At 46.4% G+C, this 20,144-nt stretch overlaps 1 protein-coding gene across 3 annotated transcripts in view; it reads right to left on the reverse strand.

The window, feature by feature from the left end:
- Positions 1 to 241: 241 nt before the first annotated feature.
- TIMELESS (timeless circadian regulator) overlaps positions 242 to 20,144 on the reverse strand; it is a 30,845-nt gene continuing 10,942 nt past the window's right edge. Inside the window, exons 1-30 of one of the 3 annotated variants that reach the window (XM_045463003.1) lie at positions 18,600 to 18,709; positions 17,401 to 17,561; positions 17,102 to 17,255; positions 14,970 to 15,084; positions 14,812 to 14,874; positions 14,188 to 14,289; positions 13,574 to 13,729; positions 13,198 to 13,331; positions 12,908 to 12,995; positions 11,837 to 12,013; positions 11,257 to 11,474; positions 10,910 to 11,013; positions 10,595 to 10,764; positions 9,372 to 9,506; positions 9,122 to 9,273; positions 7,645 to 7,742; positions 7,173 to 7,299; positions 6,863 to 7,064; positions 6,441 to 6,586; positions 5,273 to 5,358; positions 5,069 to 5,183; positions 4,890 to 4,972; positions 4,519 to 4,661; positions 4,133 to 4,310; positions 3,982 to 4,050; positions 3,741 to 3,859; positions 2,132 to 2,357; positions 1,903 to 2,007; positions 1,664 to 1,761; positions 242 to 977 (exon numbers count right to left, since the gene is read on the reverse strand). In XM_045463003.1, coding sequence (XP_045318959.1) covers positions 1,688 to 1,761; positions 1,903 to 2,007; positions 2,132 to 2,357; positions 3,741 to 3,859; positions 3,982 to 4,050; positions 4,133 to 4,310; positions 4,519 to 4,661; positions 4,890 to 4,972; positions 5,069 to 5,183; positions 5,273 to 5,358; positions 6,441 to 6,586; positions 6,863 to 7,064; positions 7,173 to 7,299; positions 7,645 to 7,742; positions 9,122 to 9,273; positions 9,372 to 9,506; positions 10,595 to 10,764; positions 10,910 to 11,013; positions 11,257 to 11,474; positions 11,837 to 12,013; positions 12,908 to 12,995; positions 13,198 to 13,331; positions 13,574 to 13,729; positions 14,188 to 14,289; positions 14,812 to 14,874; positions 14,970 to 15,084; positions 17,102 to 17,255; positions 17,401 to 17,485 — 3,624 coding nt within the window. In that variant the 5' untranslated portion in view covers positions 17,486 to 17,561; positions 18,600 to 18,709 and the 3' untranslated portion in view covers positions 242 to 977; positions 1,664 to 1,687. Of the gene's footprint in view, positions 978 to 1,663; positions 1,762 to 1,902; positions 2,008 to 2,131; positions 2,358 to 3,740; positions 3,860 to 3,981; positions 4,051 to 4,132; positions 4,311 to 4,518; positions 4,662 to 4,889; positions 4,973 to 5,068; positions 5,184 to 5,272; positions 5,359 to 6,440; positions 6,587 to 6,862; positions 7,065 to 7,172; positions 7,300 to 7,644; positions 7,743 to 9,121; positions 9,274 to 9,371; positions 9,507 to 10,594; positions 10,765 to 10,909; positions 11,014 to 11,256; positions 11,475 to 11,836; positions 12,014 to 12,907; positions 12,996 to 13,197; positions 13,332 to 13,573; positions 13,730 to 14,187; positions 14,290 to 14,811; positions 14,875 to 14,969; positions 15,085 to 17,101; positions 17,256 to 17,400; positions 17,562 to 18,599; positions 18,710 to 20,144 lie in introns of those variants that run through there. The other 2 variants (XM_045463002.1, XM_045463001.1) reach the window with 2 other exon arrangements.

Raw genomic sequence — 20,144 nt, forward strand, 5'->3', positions numbered from 1 at the left:
TCCTTCAAAAACATTTCCCCAAAAAATCTCTTGCATTTCTAATTCCACCTACGCCTCTTCTTCCTGGAAGATCTGAACTGCACATGTATTGACTGACTGGAGTTTGTCCAGGTCTCAGACACTCCCCAGTAACCTGAAATTTCTGTTAGCAGTATCTGCCTCTCCCTCCCACATTCCCACTCTAGTTCAACACAGAGATCCAGGGAGATCTAGAGTGAGAATCAGATGGCTATGACTCAAATATGTAAAAGTAGCTTTTTATTCCTCTTTTCATTTAAAAATTTCAAAACTACAGGGTAAATAAATGGAAAAGGATAGTAATACTTTTGTGCCCAATCACAGCAAATGGTCTATACTTCATAAGAGAAACCAGTAAAAGAAATTGGGGCTAGAAGTTTCAAAGAAGCCTGGCAGGTCAGAGCCCCTTTGGGGGCATTTCTTGGAAAGATAGCCAATGCGGACAGCAAGACACAACAAAGGAGCCAGAACAGCCCTTCTGAAGTGCTCAGGTTGGGAAGTAGGGAAAGGCTTGGGATAAAGATACACCAAGACCAGACCAAGCTAGGAAATGTCTTAGCCCTTGGAAACTTCAATTACCCAGAGGTAGCTTCACTCCTATCTTTAGAGGCTGTGGGAGGAAAAAAACCAAGTCAGAAGAACAAGACAATCCAAATGCATCCTTTACCTAGGGCTATCCCTGATCTCAATAGCTATTTTTGGAATGTCTCCTTCATCCCACATTAGCTAGAAACACGGGGAGCCAGAAAGCTGATGGTTTCCAAGAACAGGAAAAGACACGGCATTTGCAGTATTTATTCATCTCTTTCTTGCCCAGACTTTATCCTCCACTCTGCTCCATGCTGGAAAACTGGCTCTTGCACCCTTTGTGGCTCCTGCTTCTTCCTGCTGTATACACTTGTCATCCTGAAGATTTATCCTAGACAAAGGATCTTGAGGTGAGAATGTTTTCATGTCTTCTGTAGGGAAAGCAGGAGAAAAGGGAAGGGTGATGGCCTCTTTTAACCCTAAAAGTTAAAGGCTCTTCTTCCAAGAACATAGCAGGTGGAAGGCTGGGAGACTTAGACAGATTGGCACATCACGTCAACATTGGCAACTTTTAATTTTACACATTGAATGTAATACCAAACACAAACCAAACACGTTCATCATCTCGAGAGTACTGCATCCCAACCCTACCTAAACCACAGGAATTGGGTTCGATCTGGTGCCTGGGAGTGATCACAGGAAAAGAAAATGAGGATGGGAGCATCTGGTGCTTTTTTAAAATCGTGCAACACCCCCACCCATCATGTCACAAAGCTCCCCATCTGGTGCTGTGACCCACCTCTGGCAGAAAGCCAAACAGGGTCCCAGGTGCCTTCTATATCTCACTCACTCCTCCGATTTTCTAAGGGGTGCTAGTAACCCAAAGAAACAGATCCTAGAAAAAGAGAGGTAAGTATCTGGAGAGCTACTGAAGCATACTGCTAAAACTGGGAGACGCAAGAAGTGATTGCAGAGTTGTCCCAACACTGTTGCCGGAAATTCCCGGACCCCAAATCCCTGGGGAAGCCCAGGACTCTACTGCTTCTGTCTACTAAGAGCAGTTTCTGGGTCCTGTTTCTGAAGTCTGACTGAAATTCACCACCTAAAAACGATCTACCTCTACCCCAAAGCTTCTGGCTCTTCAGTCATTCTCATCTTCATCCTCAATTTGAAACCGTTTCTTCTTTTGGATTCCTGGAGCTCTGGACTCTGGTGCTATGGGAATGAAAGGGGTGAGAAGAGAGAGAGAATCTAAATATGTTATGGGGAAAGAAGGACAGTAGCACTGATCTTCGGGATTGAAGGGAAGAGTGCTAGAGGTCAGAAGAAAAAGCAGGTCCCTGTCAGACTCCCTACCTTTGTTCCTGCCCTCATCCTCCTCCTGTTCTTCATCGCTGTCCAGCAGTTGTCGCTTCCTGGGTACCATTTGCAGCTGTTCTTTCTCACCAGTGGTCCCTTCCCCTGAAATGACCATGAGAGGCATGGAATTAGAGAACTGGGCCCTCATCTTCTCAAAATACCCTATCAGCCCTCTAGATCAACATGGCTAGCCCATAGTTAGTACCCAACAGGTAAGTGGTCTTACCGCTGGGGGACACCGGGCCAGCTTTCTTTTTCCGGGCCAACTGGAGGGCCCTCAGGGCTTGTGCTCGCTGTTCCTTTTGGTGCTCCTCCTCAGGGTTTTGCTCTCCAGGGACTTTCGGTTCTAGTCCTGGCCGAAGTTTTTGCTCCTCCTCTGGCTGACTCAAAGAAGCTGCTATCCTCCGGAGCTGGGAAGGACTCAGCTTGGCTGGAATCCTCCAGAAGGTTTCCTACAGGTGCAAACAAGTTGAAAATGAAAGCAGTAGGAAAGGAGCAGACTCTACTTCACCCGATCTTGATAATATTCATTGAAAAAATATGATTCATTGAATAAACTCTTCTTATTGCTTATTTATCCAGTATATGCACAATGTCTAGTACAGTGCCTCATACATCACAAAGCTCCCAGTAAATTCAGTTGTTAATTAAATAAATGAATGAATGGGGGTGCCTGGGTGGCTCAGTTGGTTGAGCATCAGACTTCAGGTCAGGTCATGATCTCACAGTTCATGGGTTCAAGCCCTGAGTCAGGCTCTGTGCTAAGAGCTCAGAACATGGAGCCTGCTTCAGATTCTGTCTCCTTCTCTCTCTGCCCCACCCCTGCTCTGTCTCTCTCTCTCAAAAATAAACATTAAAAAATTTTTTTTAAATAATAAAATAAATGAATGAATGGATATTGGTGATGCAAAGATAAATCAGATATGATCCCTGCTTTCAAGGAACCCACAATCTAATGGGAAAAAGAACCAACATACTGTAATCTCACAGGATGGGGGCTACATCAAGGGAATGAATAAATCCCAGCTACCAAAGTTATTACTTTCACTTTAGAGGTTGAAGGAGTGGTAGGGACTGCTTCTCTGAGGAGGTAAGAACTGAATAGATTCTTGAAAGTTGAGCAGAGGGTCGTCAGGAAGATGGGTGATGTGTGTGTCACCTTGTATGTGTGGCTGGAGCCGTCCAATGGAGGGACTGGCACGATCAACTGTGTGGATATGTGAGAAGCCTACTGTTTGGAGAATAGAAAGTAGTCCAGGAGGAGGATGGGGAAACACAGGTGTGTGGGTGGCGTGGCCATGAGGCTGCAAAGGCTGGTCAAGGCCAAGCATGCCACTCAGAGGTCAAGGACTCTGTCCTGCCAACAGTGCAGAACCATCCAGTTGGTTGGTTCAGGAGAGTAATATAATCTCTTCTGGAGAGAAAGGGAAGTAATGGACAGGGGAGTAATACAACAAAATTCCACTTTAGAAAGGTAACTTGTGGGGTGCCTAGGTGGCTCAGGTGGTTAGGTCTTGATCTCACGGTTGCGAGTTTGAGCCCCACACTGGGCTCTACGCTGGGCATGGAGCCTACTTAATAAGGCAAAAATAAAAAGAAAATAAAAAGGGAAGGAAGGAAGGGAGGAAGGGATGAGGGAAATTCAGGACAACATGGAAGATGGACTGGGGGAAGGCGAGATTAGAGAAGATGAACAGGATGGCTGCTGCAGGAGTCTCGGTCAAAGTTGAGAGGAAATGAGGTCAGAGATGGCAACTGCAACGAGGAGAAAGAGATGTACGTATTTTAAAATAGCAGTAATATGCCATAGCTGATACCGTAACTGGCATACTTACCTGCCCAGAGGAAGGAGGCCGAACTCCTAGCTTGCGCAACAGCCGTTGAAACTGTTCATTTTCCATTGCTTCCTCATTTTCTTCTGTCAGCGGCACCAAAGGCACTGCCTGCGAGCAGCCTAGAATAGGGCCAGTAGTCACGTGGTGAAGTTTTGAAGAAAGAACTGGTCATCCATCCCACGGCCAGGTCTCCAGCAGCCTCCAGTACCCCAGCCCCGAAAACCATCATTTATCCACTCACCATCCTCTTCTCGATCATCTGCTACTCGAATCAGGCAGTTCTGGAGCCACAGAAGGGGAGCAGAAAAGCCTAAGGGAAGGAGGGAAACTTAGAATTGGCTCATACTACCAACCCCTCCACCTGAGACATCTCTCGTAGGCCAAGTCCTCACCTTCCTGACACAGGCTTTGCCCAAGGTTTTCAGTTGAAAGCACTGAGTTACCCTGGGCTTGCTCTGCTTCTGAGTCCTCCTCTTTCTCTTCATCTTCTTCACTCTCTTCCTCTGGCAGGATTTCCTCTTCTTCCAGATCTTCCTGGCAAAAATCTTTCAGGGACTCCTCTCCATTAGGCTAAAAAGGAAACAAGATGAAGAACTGAGTGGAGTCCGTTGGTTCTTGACCACTCCTGGAAACTGGTGGGGTGTGTGTGTGTGTGTGTGTGTGGAGGGGAAGACACCTAGCCAGAGAGCTTAAGGCAGGAAGAATCTGGGTGAGCTACCTCTGAGGGGCACTTCAGGGGGAGTGAGCCCAGCCTGCAGAGCCAGGGAAAGACTGTTACCGAGCTCGAGGGTGCCAGCTTCTTCCGGCGTTTCTTATATAGCTCCCGCCGCTCAGCCACCAGCCCCAGAGCCAGCAGCTTATCCACTATTCGGGCCCGTGAGCGTTTGGCTGTGATATTCTTCATGATATAACCTAGCACATCTACAATGAGAGAAAGTGTAAGTTCCCTAAAGCAACAGGGGAAACGGAGGAGTGAAAGACAGCAGAGGTCTTTGGAAAGAGGCTAATTCGATTCACTCACAAATGACACCACAGGTATGGTAAGTGGAAAGAAGGAATGAGATAAGCCTTCCTTGGGAACAGGAGGCAGGGGGAAGCAATGGCCAGCTCGGCTCTCTCATCTCCAAGGTTCCCTGAGCTTCCACTCACCATCTGAGTCCTGGAACTCCTCAAAAAGCCGCTGCAGCTCCAGCTCCTGATCTTCTGTCCACAGTACAATATGGGTTCCTTTCCTGCTTAAGGAGACGTCAGTGGAAGAGGGGGCCCAGGGAGCAAACTGAGGACCGAGGACTCCCAATTTCAATGCCCTCCAGAACATGTGCCTCTACCTTTGGAAGCCCTTGACACTGTCGGCCAGTCCCAGCCGTACCAGATGGTGGATAACTTGCTTGCGTGTCCGAGGGGTTTTCAGGTGCACCAAGATGGTGTCTACCACATCCTGACCTAATGTGGAAGGGGAGTGAGGCAGTAAAGAGGGGTCCTGGAGCTCAGGCTGCCTGCTTCAAAAATCTTCAGATCTCAAGGACTCATACCTTCCATATCCTTATGGGCGAGGTACAGTTCCTGAAGCTGGGCCTCCTCCTCTGGGCTCCACACCGGGGGTCTGCGACTGGAAGATCTAAATGGGGAAAGGAGGGGTGCCTAGATGGCTCAATTAGTTAAGCATCACACACTTTGATTTCGGCTCAGATCGTGATCTCATGGGTTTTCGAGTTTGAGCCCCGCATCAGGCTGCTTGCACTGACAGTGCAGAGCCTGCTTAGAAGTCTCTCTCTCCCTCTCTCTCTGCTCCTCCTATGCACAAACTCTCAAAATAAATAAATAAATAAATAAACTTAAATAAAATAAAATAAAAATAGGGGTGCTTGGGTGGCTCAGTCAGTTAAGCATCTGACTTCAGCTCAGGTCACAATCTCATGGTCTGTGAGTTACAGCCTCGTGTCAGGCTCTGTGCTGACAGCTTAGAGCCTGAAACCTGCTTCGGATTCTGTGCCCCTCTCTCTCTCCGCCCCTCCCCTGCTCATGCTCTCTGTCTCAAAAATAAATAAATGTTAAAAAAATAAAAAAATAAATGAATAAAAATAAAAATAAATTGATAAATGGGGAAAGGAGAAAGGGAACATGTAGGATGTTGGTCCTAAAGAGGAGACCAAAGGCCCTCTTTGGTCAGCTCCAAAAGGAACAAGAAGGGCAACGCAGGTGACTGAAAGGGGCCACTAGCAGTGGCCTAAGGTGTGCTTCCTTTCCTTCATTCTCCTTCCACTTATGAACCCAAAGGCCAAATGAAGAGATTTTCTGGGTTGGGCCTACGGAAGCGGACACTGCAGGGGCTGAGCAGATTATGGGGAAAGGAGAGGAGCTGAGCTACAGGGAAAGAGGGCAAACATTTCCATGAATCTTTATGGTTTCCCAGCACATTTTGGGACAGGGCACCTTTGGGACAAGGGCCACCCCACTGCCAACTGACCATCCCCACGAAGGCTGGTGAAGGAAGGAAACTAGAGCAGACAGGAGATAGGCTCCAGACCCACTTCCTCTCTTGGGTGATCTCAGGGAAAGCAATTCACCTTGGGGGGTTTATTTTTTCACCTATTAAAGAGGAAGAAAGTCAGACTAGCTGATCTGCAAGCTCTTCCAGCTTTGACACTGTGACTGTGTCACCCACCATTACTGCCCATCCTTTCCCATCCTGAAGCTCACCCGCCATCCAGAGAGCCATAGCCCTCGGCCATCTCTCGAACCACAGCTGTGTTCTTCCAGAACAGCAGCTCCACAAAGGCTTTTTGGTTGACTGCAGCCAACGCAAAGAACTTGCCCAGGATGTACTTGGCAAAAGTCACTAGCTCCTGTGGGATGAGGAAGCTGCTGTGAAACCTCTGGCCTAAATGGACACATAAACCAGGCCCTCCAGCCATTTTCTACCTATTCCCAGCTGCCTCTCCTCACTCAGACTCTCCTACCCTGCCCCTCCAGCTCCGTCCACCTGCCTGCCTATTTCCTCACCGATCTCTCCTCTCTTAGCCCTTGACATCACTCAGCACCCTTTATCTCTTGCAGACTACCCTTCATTACCCCCGGACCCCCCTATGCCTCTCCATCCCTGTTCCTTGCTATGCCCTCACTTTATAGGCCCCAGCAGCCGGGTCACTAAGCAGACGGTTGAAGAGGCAGAAGAGGGAGAGCTGGAAAAGGAGGGCTTCCATTTTGAGGTCATGGGCCAGCCGGTGCAGCATCTTGACAATGCAGTGGTTAGTGTGGGCACTGTTCTGTCGGTAGCTCCGCAGCAGCAGCACGTAGGCTCGCACAACAGTTGAGCTTGCAAAACTGCACCAAGACACAGAGAAAGAGGCTGTCAGCATGAGAAAGACAGTGACGGCCCTCCCAGCTCTGTAGTCGCCAACCTGGGACCAACTCAGTCTGCTCAGCCCGCACCGTTTCAGGTAGTCCAGAAAATTAAATTCTTTTTCTGACACCTGGACCGCTTGCAACTCTTCCTCCTCCTCCTCCTCCTCCTCTTCCTCTTCTTCCTCTGCCCCTTGTTCCTCTGGCCCCTGCTGCCCTATAGGAAGAGTGAGAATTAGGGGCGCCTGGGTGGCTCAGTCGGTTAAGTACTTGACTCTTGGTTTTGGCTAAAGTCATGATCTCCTGTTTCATGGGTTCGAGCCCCACATCGGGCTCTGCGCTGACAGTGCAGAGACTGCTTGGGATGCTTTCTCTCCCTCTTACTCTGCCCCTCCCCTGCTTGCTCTCTGTCTCTCTCAAAATGAATACATAAACTTTAAAAAATTAAAAAAAAAAAACCAACAGAAAACAAAAAAGAAAGACCGAGGATTATTGGATCTCTGTGATGCTGGTTCTAGAAAAGAACTGGAAGGACAGAGATGTGAAGGAAATGGAGACTCACGGGGAAGCGGGGCACAGAGAATCTGTTTCAGCAACTGGATCTCTTCCTCTGCAGAAATGTCTTGAGAGCCAAACACATCTCCCTCTGGCCACACCTCCCTGAAGCCCAGAGAGAAAAAAGACTTTAACCAGGGAGAATATGAGTTATAATTTGAAGTGAGAAGTGAGAGAAGGAATTTCATTTGCAGCCAGAAAGAGAATGCAAACTGTCACTCAAAGATAAAACAGAGACTCTGGGGAAATTTTCCCTCATAAGTCACATTGCAACGAGGGGCACCTGGGTGGCTCAGTTGGTTAAGCGTCTGACTTCGGCTCAGGTCATGATCTTAATGGTTCGTGGGTTTGAGCCCCGCGTCGGGCTCTGTGCTGACAGCTTGGAGCCTGGAGCCAGCTTTAGATTCTGTGTCTCCCTCTCTCTCTCTCCCCCTCCCCCTCTTATGCGCTCTCTCTCTCTCTCTCTCTCTCTCTCTCTCAAAAATAAAGAAACATTAAAAAAAATTTTAGGGGGCCTGGGTGGCTCAGTCGGTTAAGTGTCCAACTTCAGCTGAGATCATGATCTTGCGGTTTGTGAGTTTGGGCCCTGCATGGGGCTCTGTGCTGACAGTTCAGAGCCTGGAGCCTGCTTTGGATTCTGTGTCTCCTCCTCTCTCTGCCCCTTCTATGCTCATGCTCTATCTCTCTCTGTCTGTCAATAATAATAAATAAATATTAAGAAAAAAAAATTTTAATAAAAATAAGCCACATTGCAATGAATATCACCATGCAAACAATCTAAATGTCTGACATTTGGTTGAACAAATGTACATTTCATGATGCCATTAACAATTATGGCAATATATCTCGTATCTCTTAAGAAATCCTCACAATATATTAAGTAAAAAAAATACTATAAAACAGCATATACAATGTTTCATTTTTGTAAAAGAAGCTGTATAGATCTATATACAACACAGAAGATTAAAAAGCCTGGAAGATTACTCATCAAAATGTTAATGATGATTATCTTCAGCCAATAGAATTATCTATATTTTCCCCCCAATTAATCGTGCTTTCTGATATTTCTCAAAAATAAAATAAAAACAAACAGCAGGGGGGCGTGGGTGGCTCACTCAGTTAAGTGTCGGACTCTTGATTTCGGCTCAAGTCATAATCTCACAGTTTGTGGGTTTGAGCTTCATGTCGGGCTCTGAGCTGACAGAGTGGAGCCTGCTTGGGATTCTCTGTCTCCCTCTCTCTGCCCCTCCCCTGTTCACACACTCTCTCCAAAAATAAATAAATAAACATTTAAAAACAAACAACAAAAACCCCACAAAGCCAATCCAAGCTCCCCAGGACTCAGTGCTCAGTACAGAGCCCCCATGCTTCTGATGGGACTTCTCTCAATTGAAGGCAAAGAACCTTGTACCACAGTGAATGCCTCCCCCTACCCCCGAAATCCAGGAGCTGAATCCAGGAGAAGGGATGAGCAGGGTTCTTACCGGGCAGACCTAAGGAGGGTTAGGGCCTGTGGGGCCTGGCCAGTCAGGAGACAGTCTTGGATCCGCACCATGGCTTCTGCCCGCTGCTCTTCCACTGGCACCTCTGAGGCCGCATCAAAGGGAACCATGGAGTCCAAACTGAGCTCAGGATTCTAGAGAGGGATTAAGGCTATAGGAACAGAGGAGGGAAATCCAGACAGCCTATCGGTGCACTACCCTTGAGAAAGATAGACTTTCTGCAACTACCTACCTGGGCATAGCACTGTAGCTGCTCGGCCAGGGATGGCCACATAGCTTCTAGTTCCCCTGTGCTATAGGAGACATTACCAGAAGCAACAGGCTGATCTTGGACCTTCTTTTTCTTCTTTCTTTTCTTTCGTTTGTTCTATGGAGAAAGAACCATTGTTAGGATGACAGAAAAGCTAAGAGGACTTTTTCCCATCAATGTCTTCTCTATTAATTCATTCACCAGAGGTCTGAATTAATTAATAATCAATAGTCATGGAATGACAACTGTGTGCTATTCATAAGCGATAGGGATGCAACAGTGAACAATGTATTTCCTTGCCCTTGAGGAGCATACAATCTAGTGGAATCTTGAGACAGGTGAGTAGATAGGTAAATTATAGTACAGTATGGGTAAGACCTAGAATATGGCTGAGCATAAAATGCCATGGCAAAACTTAAGAGTAGTATTTAACTTATTTCTTGGGATCAGAGATTTCCCCAAAGCAGTTCTAGCTTAACCAAGCCTATAAAATGAACAGATTTACAATGAGGATAAGAAATTCTACCCAAAAAAGGGGCACCTGGGTGGCTAACTTGGTTTAAGCATCCAACTCTTGATTTTGGCTCAGGTCATGATCTCACCTTTCATGAGTTCAAGCCCTGAGCCAGGCTCTATGCTGATAGAGAGCCTGCTTGGGACTCTCTTTCTCTCCTCCTCTCTCTGCCCCTCCCCAACGTGGTCTTGCACGTCTTTAATCTTTTATTTCATTTCAAGCTCATATTACAATCCCACGTTTAGGGATCTGGGGACCCATATGAGCAGGTTGAGTTATTCTAATGGTACCTAATATAGGATGAGATCCCAGACCTTCTGGCTTTTAATTCAGGGTTCTTTCCATCTCACTACAATGCTTCTGAAGTATAACCAAGAAGGATCACAGTATAATTACTAAACTCTAAAACTGTGAATCCCCATAGTTTATGTGCTTAGCACACAGTAGGTATTTAATAAATGCTTCCTAAATGAATTAAAATATTTATGTTACACTGGAAATAAATCTAATTGAAAAAAGGAAACTATAGTAGACTCACATCAGCAACATCAACAAACCCTTTGCCCTCCTTAGTTCAGAGTAGTTCTAACAGGTGAGCTTAAGCTGCAGAAATATGAGGAGAGTTCCCTGTTCTCTGACCCTTCCCTCATGGCTCTTTCCAAACTGTCCACATGCCGGGGCTGCCCAGTACCTGCACCACCAGGTTCCCACGGCTCCGACAGAACCGCTCCAACATCTTGAGGAAGAGGTGAGTGGTTTCTACCAGGTCACGAAGGAAAGAGCGTGGCTGACATCTCTCATCAAACTTTCGAAAGAGTGCCAGGAACAGCTCTCGGTACTCCATCACATAGAAAATGTTGTCTAGGAATGGAGAAGAGAAAGGAATGGATGGATTGGTCTGGAAACTTTGGTAAAGGGAGAGATGGATGAAGTTGGGACTGCAAAGAGTGAGATTGTGGTCAAGAGATAGGAAAGGCCAGGGTCAGAGACCAGGCCAGGGTCTCACTCTTGATGATGCGGCTGCTCTCCCTCACAGCCTCATCTGGGGACATGTCCATCTCATTCACTGTGGCCAGCAGCTCCTGATAGGCCTTCAGGGCCAGGTGCATCCTGTGAGATGAGGAAAAGAGGAGAAATGGAGGACAACTTAGGAAATTGGCTCATGGAAAACGTACCACTTCTAAACCTTCCCTAAAAAAGGTGCCATCAAAAAGAATGACCCAGCCAGTCCCTGCTCCCCATCCTTACCACCTTAATCCTGAAACAGGAAGAAAGTACCACCTGGAATTCAGGAACTCAGATTCCCAACCTAGCTGAGATGCTCACTCTGACCCCAGTTCTCATCCCACTCACCGACGTGCCCAGGAGGCAGCCTCCTTGCGGTCCGTCAGCATCATTTCATAGTAGTTGGTGAGGTTCTGCTCAATGAAGTGGAAGGTACGGACACTGAGGGTCTCAGAAACCAGGCCTGGCCGGAAGGAGGCAGCTCGGTTGAAGGCCATGAAGAAAGCCAAGGCCCACATGTAGTAGGTCTCATCATGCTGCTGAGCCTTCTCTCGCAGCAGGTGATCCTAATGTCGAGGAGAAAAAGACCACCCTGTGACCCCAGGGCTGCCAACTTTCTCCTTGTCCTATGACGATAGGATAAACCCTAGACACCATTATAACCACATTCTAGGACCAGAATTTCCACCCTCTCTTGTTCTCCCCAGGTCTCTCCACATTCCTTTCCCCTTCCTCTGGGGCAATTTCTCTAAGCTTTTTTAAAACTGTCCCAATTGTCCCACTCCTTCCTAACATCCTCACCATCTCTCAAGGGTGCCCTATACCTTGCCCAACTTCTAGTCCACACTCTGGGGTCAGCCTCCTTAATGCTCCTCCCCAGCTGCCCTTCTTACCCACCACTGGTCCCATCACCTCCCTAGGTTCTCACCTTCACTGAGCCCATAAGCCGGTTATAACAGTTCTCCAGGAACTCAGAGCAGAAGTCTCTGAGGAAGAGTCTCACATTGAGGGCGGAGCGGCGCTGAATGGACAGCTCCTGGGCAGCCTGCCGACGTTTAGGCACCCTTCGGGGCTGCTTTCCCAAATCTGAACTGTAGTTTTGGAGCTGGGGGTGTACGTTGGGGGATCAGAATTACTCCTCATTACCACCCTCCCCTTGCAGCTCTTTCCACATCCCTAGTGCAACCATTTTCTCAGAAGAAACTCTTAGAAGGTTCTCTCCCTCTGGTACTAAATGAAGATACAGGTAAAGACAATAATGCCAGAGGCTCTATTTCTCCTACAGTCTCCAACTTACTTTCTTTCTTTCTTTTTTTTTAAGAGTATTCTTTTGGGCCTCCTGGGTGGCTCAGTTGGTTAAGCGTCTGACTTCGGCTCAGGTCATGATCTCACAGTTGGTGGGTATGAGCCCCACTCAGGCTCTGTGCTGACAGCCCGTAGCCTGCTTCAGATTGTGTCTCCCTCTCTCTCTTCCCCTCCCTTGCTCACACTCTCTCAAAAATAAACATTAAAAAAAAAACAAATGAGTATTCTTTTCTTTTAAGTTTATTTATTTATTTTTGAGAGAGGAAGAGAGAGAGAGCACGAGAAGGGGAGGGGTGGAGAGAGAGGGAGAGGATCCCAAGCTGGCTTGGCACTGTGAGCACTGAGCCTCACATAGGTCTCAAACCAACAAACCGTGAGATCACGACCTGAGCCAAAATCAAGAGTTGGACGCTCAACTCACTGAGCCACCCAGGGGCCCCTCCTACGGTCTCCAACTTTCTAAGCCCAGGAACAGAGATGCTTTACTTCCAGAGAGGCTTATTTACCTTTCTCTCTTTTTTTTTCTTTTATGATTTTAAGTAATCCCTACACCCGACATGGGGCTTGAACTCACAACCTTGAGATGAAGAGTCACATGCTCCACTGACTGAGCCAGCCAGCTGCCCCACTTGCTTACCTTTCTTAGGTACCTTTAACTCCACAATGTTCTCACCCAAGATGGGAGCATACTCACATTGTGGAGACCTTTATGAAAGATGAGGTCCCTCTCCCCAATGGATTTCAACCCCTGGACAATGTAGGAGCCCCCAAATCGAGAATGTCTGCAGTAAAAAAAAAAAAAAAAAAAAAGTCCAGGATGATTCCTCAAATTCTCTGGAAGCTTTATCCCCATTCTCTTTCATCAGCACATCAGAGCCTGCTGTAATTGCAAAGTGTTATCTGATCACCACTATCTTAGCCTTTGGCCTTAGCATTCCATACTGACGGGATGGAACATGGGTAGGGCAGATCCCTGCCACTCACCTGTTGCTTCGCTGAAGGGCTCGAGTCTTCTTTTCTGCCATTTCCCTCTGGCGCAACACCTCCAGTTCTGCCACATCTGTGCTCCGCTCCTTAGCTAAGCGCCCCTGTCCTACTCCCGCCAGCTGTTCAGGGTTCTAGATTTGGAATAAGGAGGAAAGAGTCAGAAGGACTGTCATTCCTTATTGTAGGTTCAGTCCTAGTGAGGACAGAAAAGGTGAATTAAATAGGACTGTTGAATGTACCCCATATTCAAGAGGTAGCTACTCTGTTCCCCATCTGCCACCAGATAATTCGGGCATTATTACAAGAGTAATTCTGGCTATATAGCAGAAAAGTACATGGATGAAGGGACTGGGGAAATAGGCCAGGTACTCACCTGGTCACGAAACATAAGGGAGACAATCTCTAGCACATGCAGGCTCCACTGTTGCTCAGCAGGTGAGCTGGCCAGAAAGAGAAGCAGGTCATCCAGGCCACTGAGGTGAATTGCCCAGAGAAGCTGGTCATGGACACTGGCGTCATCATCGATCCTCTGAGCAGTGAGTGTGATAAGGGGAGGAAGAGCGGTCATTCAGTTTCACTGCCCTGCCTTGAGGTTCTCCAACTCATCTCTTTTTTTTTTAATTTTTTTTTATTATTTTTTTTTATTTTTTTAATTAAAAAAAAAAAATTTTTTTTTTTAACGTTTATTTATTTTTGAGACAGAGAGAGACAGAGCATGAATGGGGGAGGGTCAGAGAGAGGGAGACACAGAATTTGAAACAGGCTCCAGGCTCTGAGCTGTCAGCACAGAGCCCGACGCGGGGCTTGAACTCACGGACCGTGAGATCATGACCTGAGCTGAAGTCAGCCGCTCAACCGACTGAGCCATCCAGGCGCCCCTCTCCAACTCATCTCTTGAGCAAGGTTCCCCCTGACCTGTCAGAGGACAGAAAAGCAAAAACGGGCACCTCATCCTAACCAAGCATAAGAAAGCAGACAACCTCTCACCTTTTCCTGATCAAGGTCGGCTGGAACATGGAGAATATTTCTGACCAGCAGCAGGATCCGTTCAATCAGCAAGTTGTCTTCCTCTTGTCGTTCCTCCCAGCCCTAGTCAGAAGGACAGTTAGAGGAAGACACTCCCTGTGGAAGGCAGGCAGCATCTACCCAGGCTGGGGGACGTAGGCTGAGAAGAGAACCAGGATTAAGAAGGAAGAAAAGAGGGGCGCCTGGATGGCTCAGGGTTAAGTGTCTGACTTTGGCTCAATTCATGATCTTGCGGTTCATGACCTCAAGCCCAGCATGGGGTTTTGTGCTGACAGCTCAGAGCCTGGAGCCTGCTTCAGATTCTATGTGTCCCTCTCTTTCTGCCCCTCCCCTGCTCGCACTCTGTCTCTCTCTCTCTCTCTCAAAAATAAACATTTTAAAAAAAGAAAAAAAAAAAGAAGGAAGGAAAGAGTTCAAGCACTCTGGAGGCAGCCAGAGACAATGGATGGGACTATACATCTGCAAGGACTGGGGCCATATCTCCAAACTGTGCTGTCCTGACAATGCCCAGCCTGGCGCCCTGTCCAAAGGAGGAGCAAGACACTGATGGCCCCCTGGGATCCTGGAAGGTGGAGACCCACTCACCAGCTGTAGCAGCTCATACAAAGTTTCACTGAGGACTCCAAAAGCCTTCTCACTGGCAAAGGCCTGTAAGATAGGGGAATGGACCTTAAGTGGCACCCACCTTCTCCTTCCCTACTGCCCCCAACTTCTGCCCCAGGGACTCTGAAGGAAAACCTCACCTCTTTGTAGGCCTGCAAGTAGGCTAGCACCTGCAGAAAATGGTGACGAAAGCTAGGTTCTTTGGGCACACTGCCAAAACAGAGCAAAGCTGGTTGTGTCAAGTTCACCATCAGCCTGGGGAAACAATGAAAGAGGGAGATGTTCTTACATCAAACACCAAAATCTACCAGTTCATGGAGTGCCTGGGTGGCTCAGTCAGTTAAGTGTATGACTTCAGCTCAGGTCATGATCTTGCGGTCCATGAGTTCGAGCCCCACATCAGGCTCTGTTCTGACAACGCAGAGCTTGCTTCAGATTCTGTGTCTCCCTCTGTCTCTGCCCCTTCCCCACTCACATTCTGTCTCTGTCTCTCAAAAATGAATAAATGTTAAAAAAAATTTAAAAACGGGGTGCCTGGGTGGCTCAGTCAGTTAAATGTCCAACTTGGGCTCAGGTCATGATCTTGTGATTCGTGAGTTTGAACCCCGCATTGGGTTGTCTGCTGTCAGCACAGAGCCCACTTCTGATCCTCTGTTCCCCTCTCTCTGCCCCTCCACTGCTCACATGCTCTCTCCTCCTCTTTTGAAAACAAATAAACATAAAAACATATATATATTAAAAAAATTAAAAAACAAAAGCAAAGATATTTGTGAACGACATATCAGATAAAGGGTTAGTATCCAAAATCTATAAACAACTTATCAAACTCAACACCCAAAAACAAATAATCCAGTGAAGAAATGGGCAAAAGACATGAATAGACACTTCTCCAAAGAAGACATCCAGATAGCCAACCGACACATGAAAAAATGCTCAATATCACTCATCATCAGGGAAATACAAATCAAAACCACAATGAGATACCACCTTACACCTGTCAGAATGGCTAACATTAACTCAGGCAACAACAGATGTTGGCGAGGATGCGGAGAAAGAGGATCTCTTTTGCATTGTTGGTGGGAATGCAAGCTGGTGCAGCCACTCTGGAAAACAGTATGGAGGTTCCTCAAAAAACTAAAAATAGGGGCGCCTGGGTGGCGCAGTCGGTTAAGCGTCCGACTTCAGCCAGGTCACGATCTCGCGGTCCGTGAGTTCGAGCCCCGCGTCCGGCTCTGGGCTGATGGCTCAGAGCCTGGAGCCTGTTTCCGATTCTGTGTCTCCCTCTCTCTCTGCCCCTCCCCCGTTCATGCTCTGTCTCTCTCTGTCCCAAAAATAAATAAACGTTGGAAAAAAAAACTAAAAATAGAACTACCCTATGACCCAGCAATTGCACTATTAGGTGTTTATCCAAGGGATACAGGTGTGCAGTTTCGAAGGGACACATGCACCCCCATGTTTATAGCAGCACTATCAACAATAGCCAAAGTATGGAAAGAGGCCAAATGTCCATCGATGGATGAATATTTAAAGAAGATGGAGTATTATATATACATATATATATATATATATATGTATATATACATATATATATATATATATAAATATATATATACACACACACACATACATATATACATATATGTATACAATGGAGTATTACTACAACGGAGTATATATATACTCCATATATATATACATATGCATATATATATGTATATATGTATATATATATGGAGTATATATATATACATATATACATATATATACACACAATGGCGTATTACTTAGCAATCAAGAAGAATGAAATCTTGCCATTTGCAACTACGTGGATGGAACTGGAGGATATTATGCTAAGTGAAATTAGAGAAAGACAAATATCATATGACTGAGGTCATATGAGGACTTTAAGAGACAAAACAGATGAACGTAAGGGAAGGGAAACAAAAATAATATAAAAACAGGGAGGGGGACAAACATAAGAGACTCATAAATATGGAGAACAAACTGAGGGTTACTGGAGGGGTTGTGGGAGGGGGGATGGGCTAAATGGATAAGGGGCACTAAGGAATCTACTCCTGAAATCATTGTCGCACTATATGCTAACTAATTTGTATGTAAATTTTTTAAAAAATTAAAATTAAAGGGAAAAAAAACAAAAAACTTACTAGAAAAAAAAAAAGCAAAAACAAAACAAAACAAACCCCACTAAAACCTACCAGCTCAAACACCAAGGGCTGGTGCATGGTAAAAGTTAAAACACTGGGGAACCAACCTGATAACAGCATCGAAGAGAGGCTTGTCCTGGCGGTGTTGGGTAAGGATGGGTAGAAGGTCACTCTGCAGGATCTGGGCTGCCCCCAACTGTTGCCGCACATCGCGAGTGTCATCCTCATGCCTCAAGTAGCGGATCAAATCCTTTACACTCTCTTTAGGGACAGAATAAACACTTAAGAAACCCTGGAAGAAGCTCCACCTTGGCCCATGTGCTATTCATACCCAGGACTTGAGAAATTCTACAGATCTCCTCGATTCAAGCAAGTTTTGTACCTGTTTTCTCCAAAAGGTACTCACCTAAGCAATCTGGTTCTTTGTGGTAAGTGTCTCCCTCTAAGTACCCAAGGGCACTACATGTGGCTAGAAGTTCACAATTCATCATGTACAAGTCCACACACCAGTGGACCGACCACGAGAGATATAAGATATGTAGAAGCAGGACACAGAAATGATGAGGCCTGCAGAGACAGGGAAAGAAAACAAATGTAGGGTTCTCTCCATGAAAGGGAGAGGGGAACAGAACAGGACCCTAATGCTCTGAGTATTCTGAACAAGGTCCTCAAATGCTTTGCTTTTGTCAGAACCAAAAGTGCTAATCCTAGTTCCAGGAAAAGCTTAAATTAAGGCTTCTACCTAACCAAAACCAAGGAGGTGGAGCACCTGGGGGGCTCAGTCAGTTAAGTTCTGACTTCAGCTCAGGTCATGATCTCCAGTTCCTGAGTTTGAGGCCCAATATCGAGCTCTCTGCTATTAGCGCAGAGACCCCTTCAGAAACCCCCTCTTTCTGCCCCTTCTCCCACTCGTGCATGTTCTCTCTCAAAAATATATAAACATTGAAAAAAACAAAAAGAAAACAAAAAAACAAGGAGGCTCCAAGCCTAAGAATTAAGTACCTGCCCCATACTCTAATAACTTAGAACTGAAACTATGAAAACAGTCTGTTTCAGAGTCAAGATAATGCATAGAAAGGTTGGTTAGAGAAAGGCATCAATTCTGAAACTTTCACCCTCAGAGAGCTCTGTAGCCTTTTAGAGGAGGGGGGGAATGAGCTTCCCTCTCCTTTACAGCTCCCTCCACCTCCCATAGCCCTTCCACACGCCCTGTTACAGCTCTATGTACAAGGGCTCAAAAACCCAACTTTGACCATACAGTGATGCTACGTAGGCTCTAACACTTCTAGGAGCCCTGAGGCATCTGAGGCACTGGAGATGCATGGAGAAAGTTCCTTCACTCTCCTCCCCAATATTACTCTTAAATTTTGGGAATCTTAGTAGAAGCTAGTGTCTAACAGAATGGGTGAGGAAAAGAATTAAACTGATTAAACTCCCCATCTTTCTCTAGAGAAGAATCATCTTCCTTTTCTAAAGCACGTCTCTTTTGATTAAAATCCTTACACCCTCATCGGATAATCAAGTAGGCAGAGATTCAGAATCTTGGATGTTTCAGAACCTGACATTGATAACACAGACACACACAAACACATTGCATTTACTAACCCGTTCCTGTGGAAAATCGGGAATATCTGTCAATCCTGTCCCCTCAGCACATTCAGCTACACTGCTCTCAGCCCTTGGTAGCTTCCTCTAAAAAGACCTTTCCCTGTTCCATACCTACCTCCAGCCTGACTCCACCCCTGTTCCCCCAGAGGAAATGGATAGTATCCAAGACACTGAGGTTTAATGCTTGATGTTATCTCCTTGCATTTATGTAACTGGTCTACTTCTCCAGGCTACCTGCTATCCTCTACCCCCTCCTAGTGCTAATCTACTTTCTGAACGCTTAGCCCAGCAAGAGAGAGCCTGTAAAACATTCACTGAATGACCAACTATAAAGTCTGAAGGGAGACTTCTCTTCAATGCCCTTTCTCATAGGACCTGTAGACCCTGAGACCTGGGGTTCAGTGTGGTAGGTATAGTGTGTGAGATCTCTGATTATCTCCTTAGCTACATCCAGCTTTTTCTTTTTCTTTTTTTTTTAAGTAGGCTCCACAGTGTGGAGCCCAGTGTGGGGCTTTAACTCGCAACTCTTAGATCAAGACCTGAGCTGAAATCAAGAGTCGGATGCTTAACTGACTGAGCCACCCAGGCGCCCCTTCCAGCTTTTCCAGACAGATCACTGGTGTGCTTACCTATGTGCACACACGCACACACACCCAGACTGAAGGGCTTCCCTGTCTGCTCTCTCCAAGTGGCAGCCTAGGAAGCTGACAACAGAACGGTCCATAAAGATGCTGCACTAGCACATCCTCCTCAAAATAAGACACAGCATCCCACTCTGGCACTAAAAGGTGTGAAATGATAAAGTCTTCTAACAAGAGAGACAAAGCCATGTCTGCGAGGCTCTAATAAGAAAGATAACCTCATACAGTCCCATCTCTCCTTCCCCTATATCTTGCCTCCTCCACTGTAGATCAATTCTATATAAAGATTCAGTATATGTAAAATTGGCCCAGCAGAGTACTCAAACATCTGCTTTCAACACATCACCACTTTACCTGAAAGGCAAAATTAACAGAGGTAGTAAGAGCTACCTGTTACCTGACTACCTATTACCTGGCAACCAAACTAAGATAGGGGAGGGGAAAGGAGATAGCAAAGGAGCAGCCCTTGCAGACATGAGAAGGGAAGATGTTATGTAAGAGACGCAGGACCTCAGGTTCTAATCCCCTGCAGTTTTGACAAAACCAGAAAGACACAGGCAAATCAGAAGAAGAAACGGGTCAGAAGACCTATTATAAAGCTTTCAGGTTATGAAGCAAGCTGGCAATCTTGGGCCTATTCATTAGAACTGGAATAACAGGGGCGCCTAGGTGGCTCAGTCGGTTGAGCGTCCCACTTCGGCTCAGGTCATGATCTCTCGGTCTGTGGGTTTGAGCCCCGCACCGGGCTCTGTGCTGACAGCTCAGAGCCTGGAACCTGCTTCAGATTCTGTCTCCCTCTCTCTCTGCCCCTCCCCCACTCATGCTCTGTCTCTCTGTCAAAAATAAATAAACATTAAAAAAAAAGAACTGGAATAACAGAGCTCTCACAGGTGTTTCAGCT

Source organism: Leopardus geoffroyi, chromosome B4 (genome assembly GCF_018350155.1).
Source record: "Leopardus geoffroyi isolate Oge1 chromosome B4, O.geoffroyi_Oge1_pat1.0, whole genome shotgun sequence".
NCBI lineage: Eukaryota > Metazoa > Chordata > Mammalia > Carnivora > Felidae > Leopardus > Leopardus geoffroyi.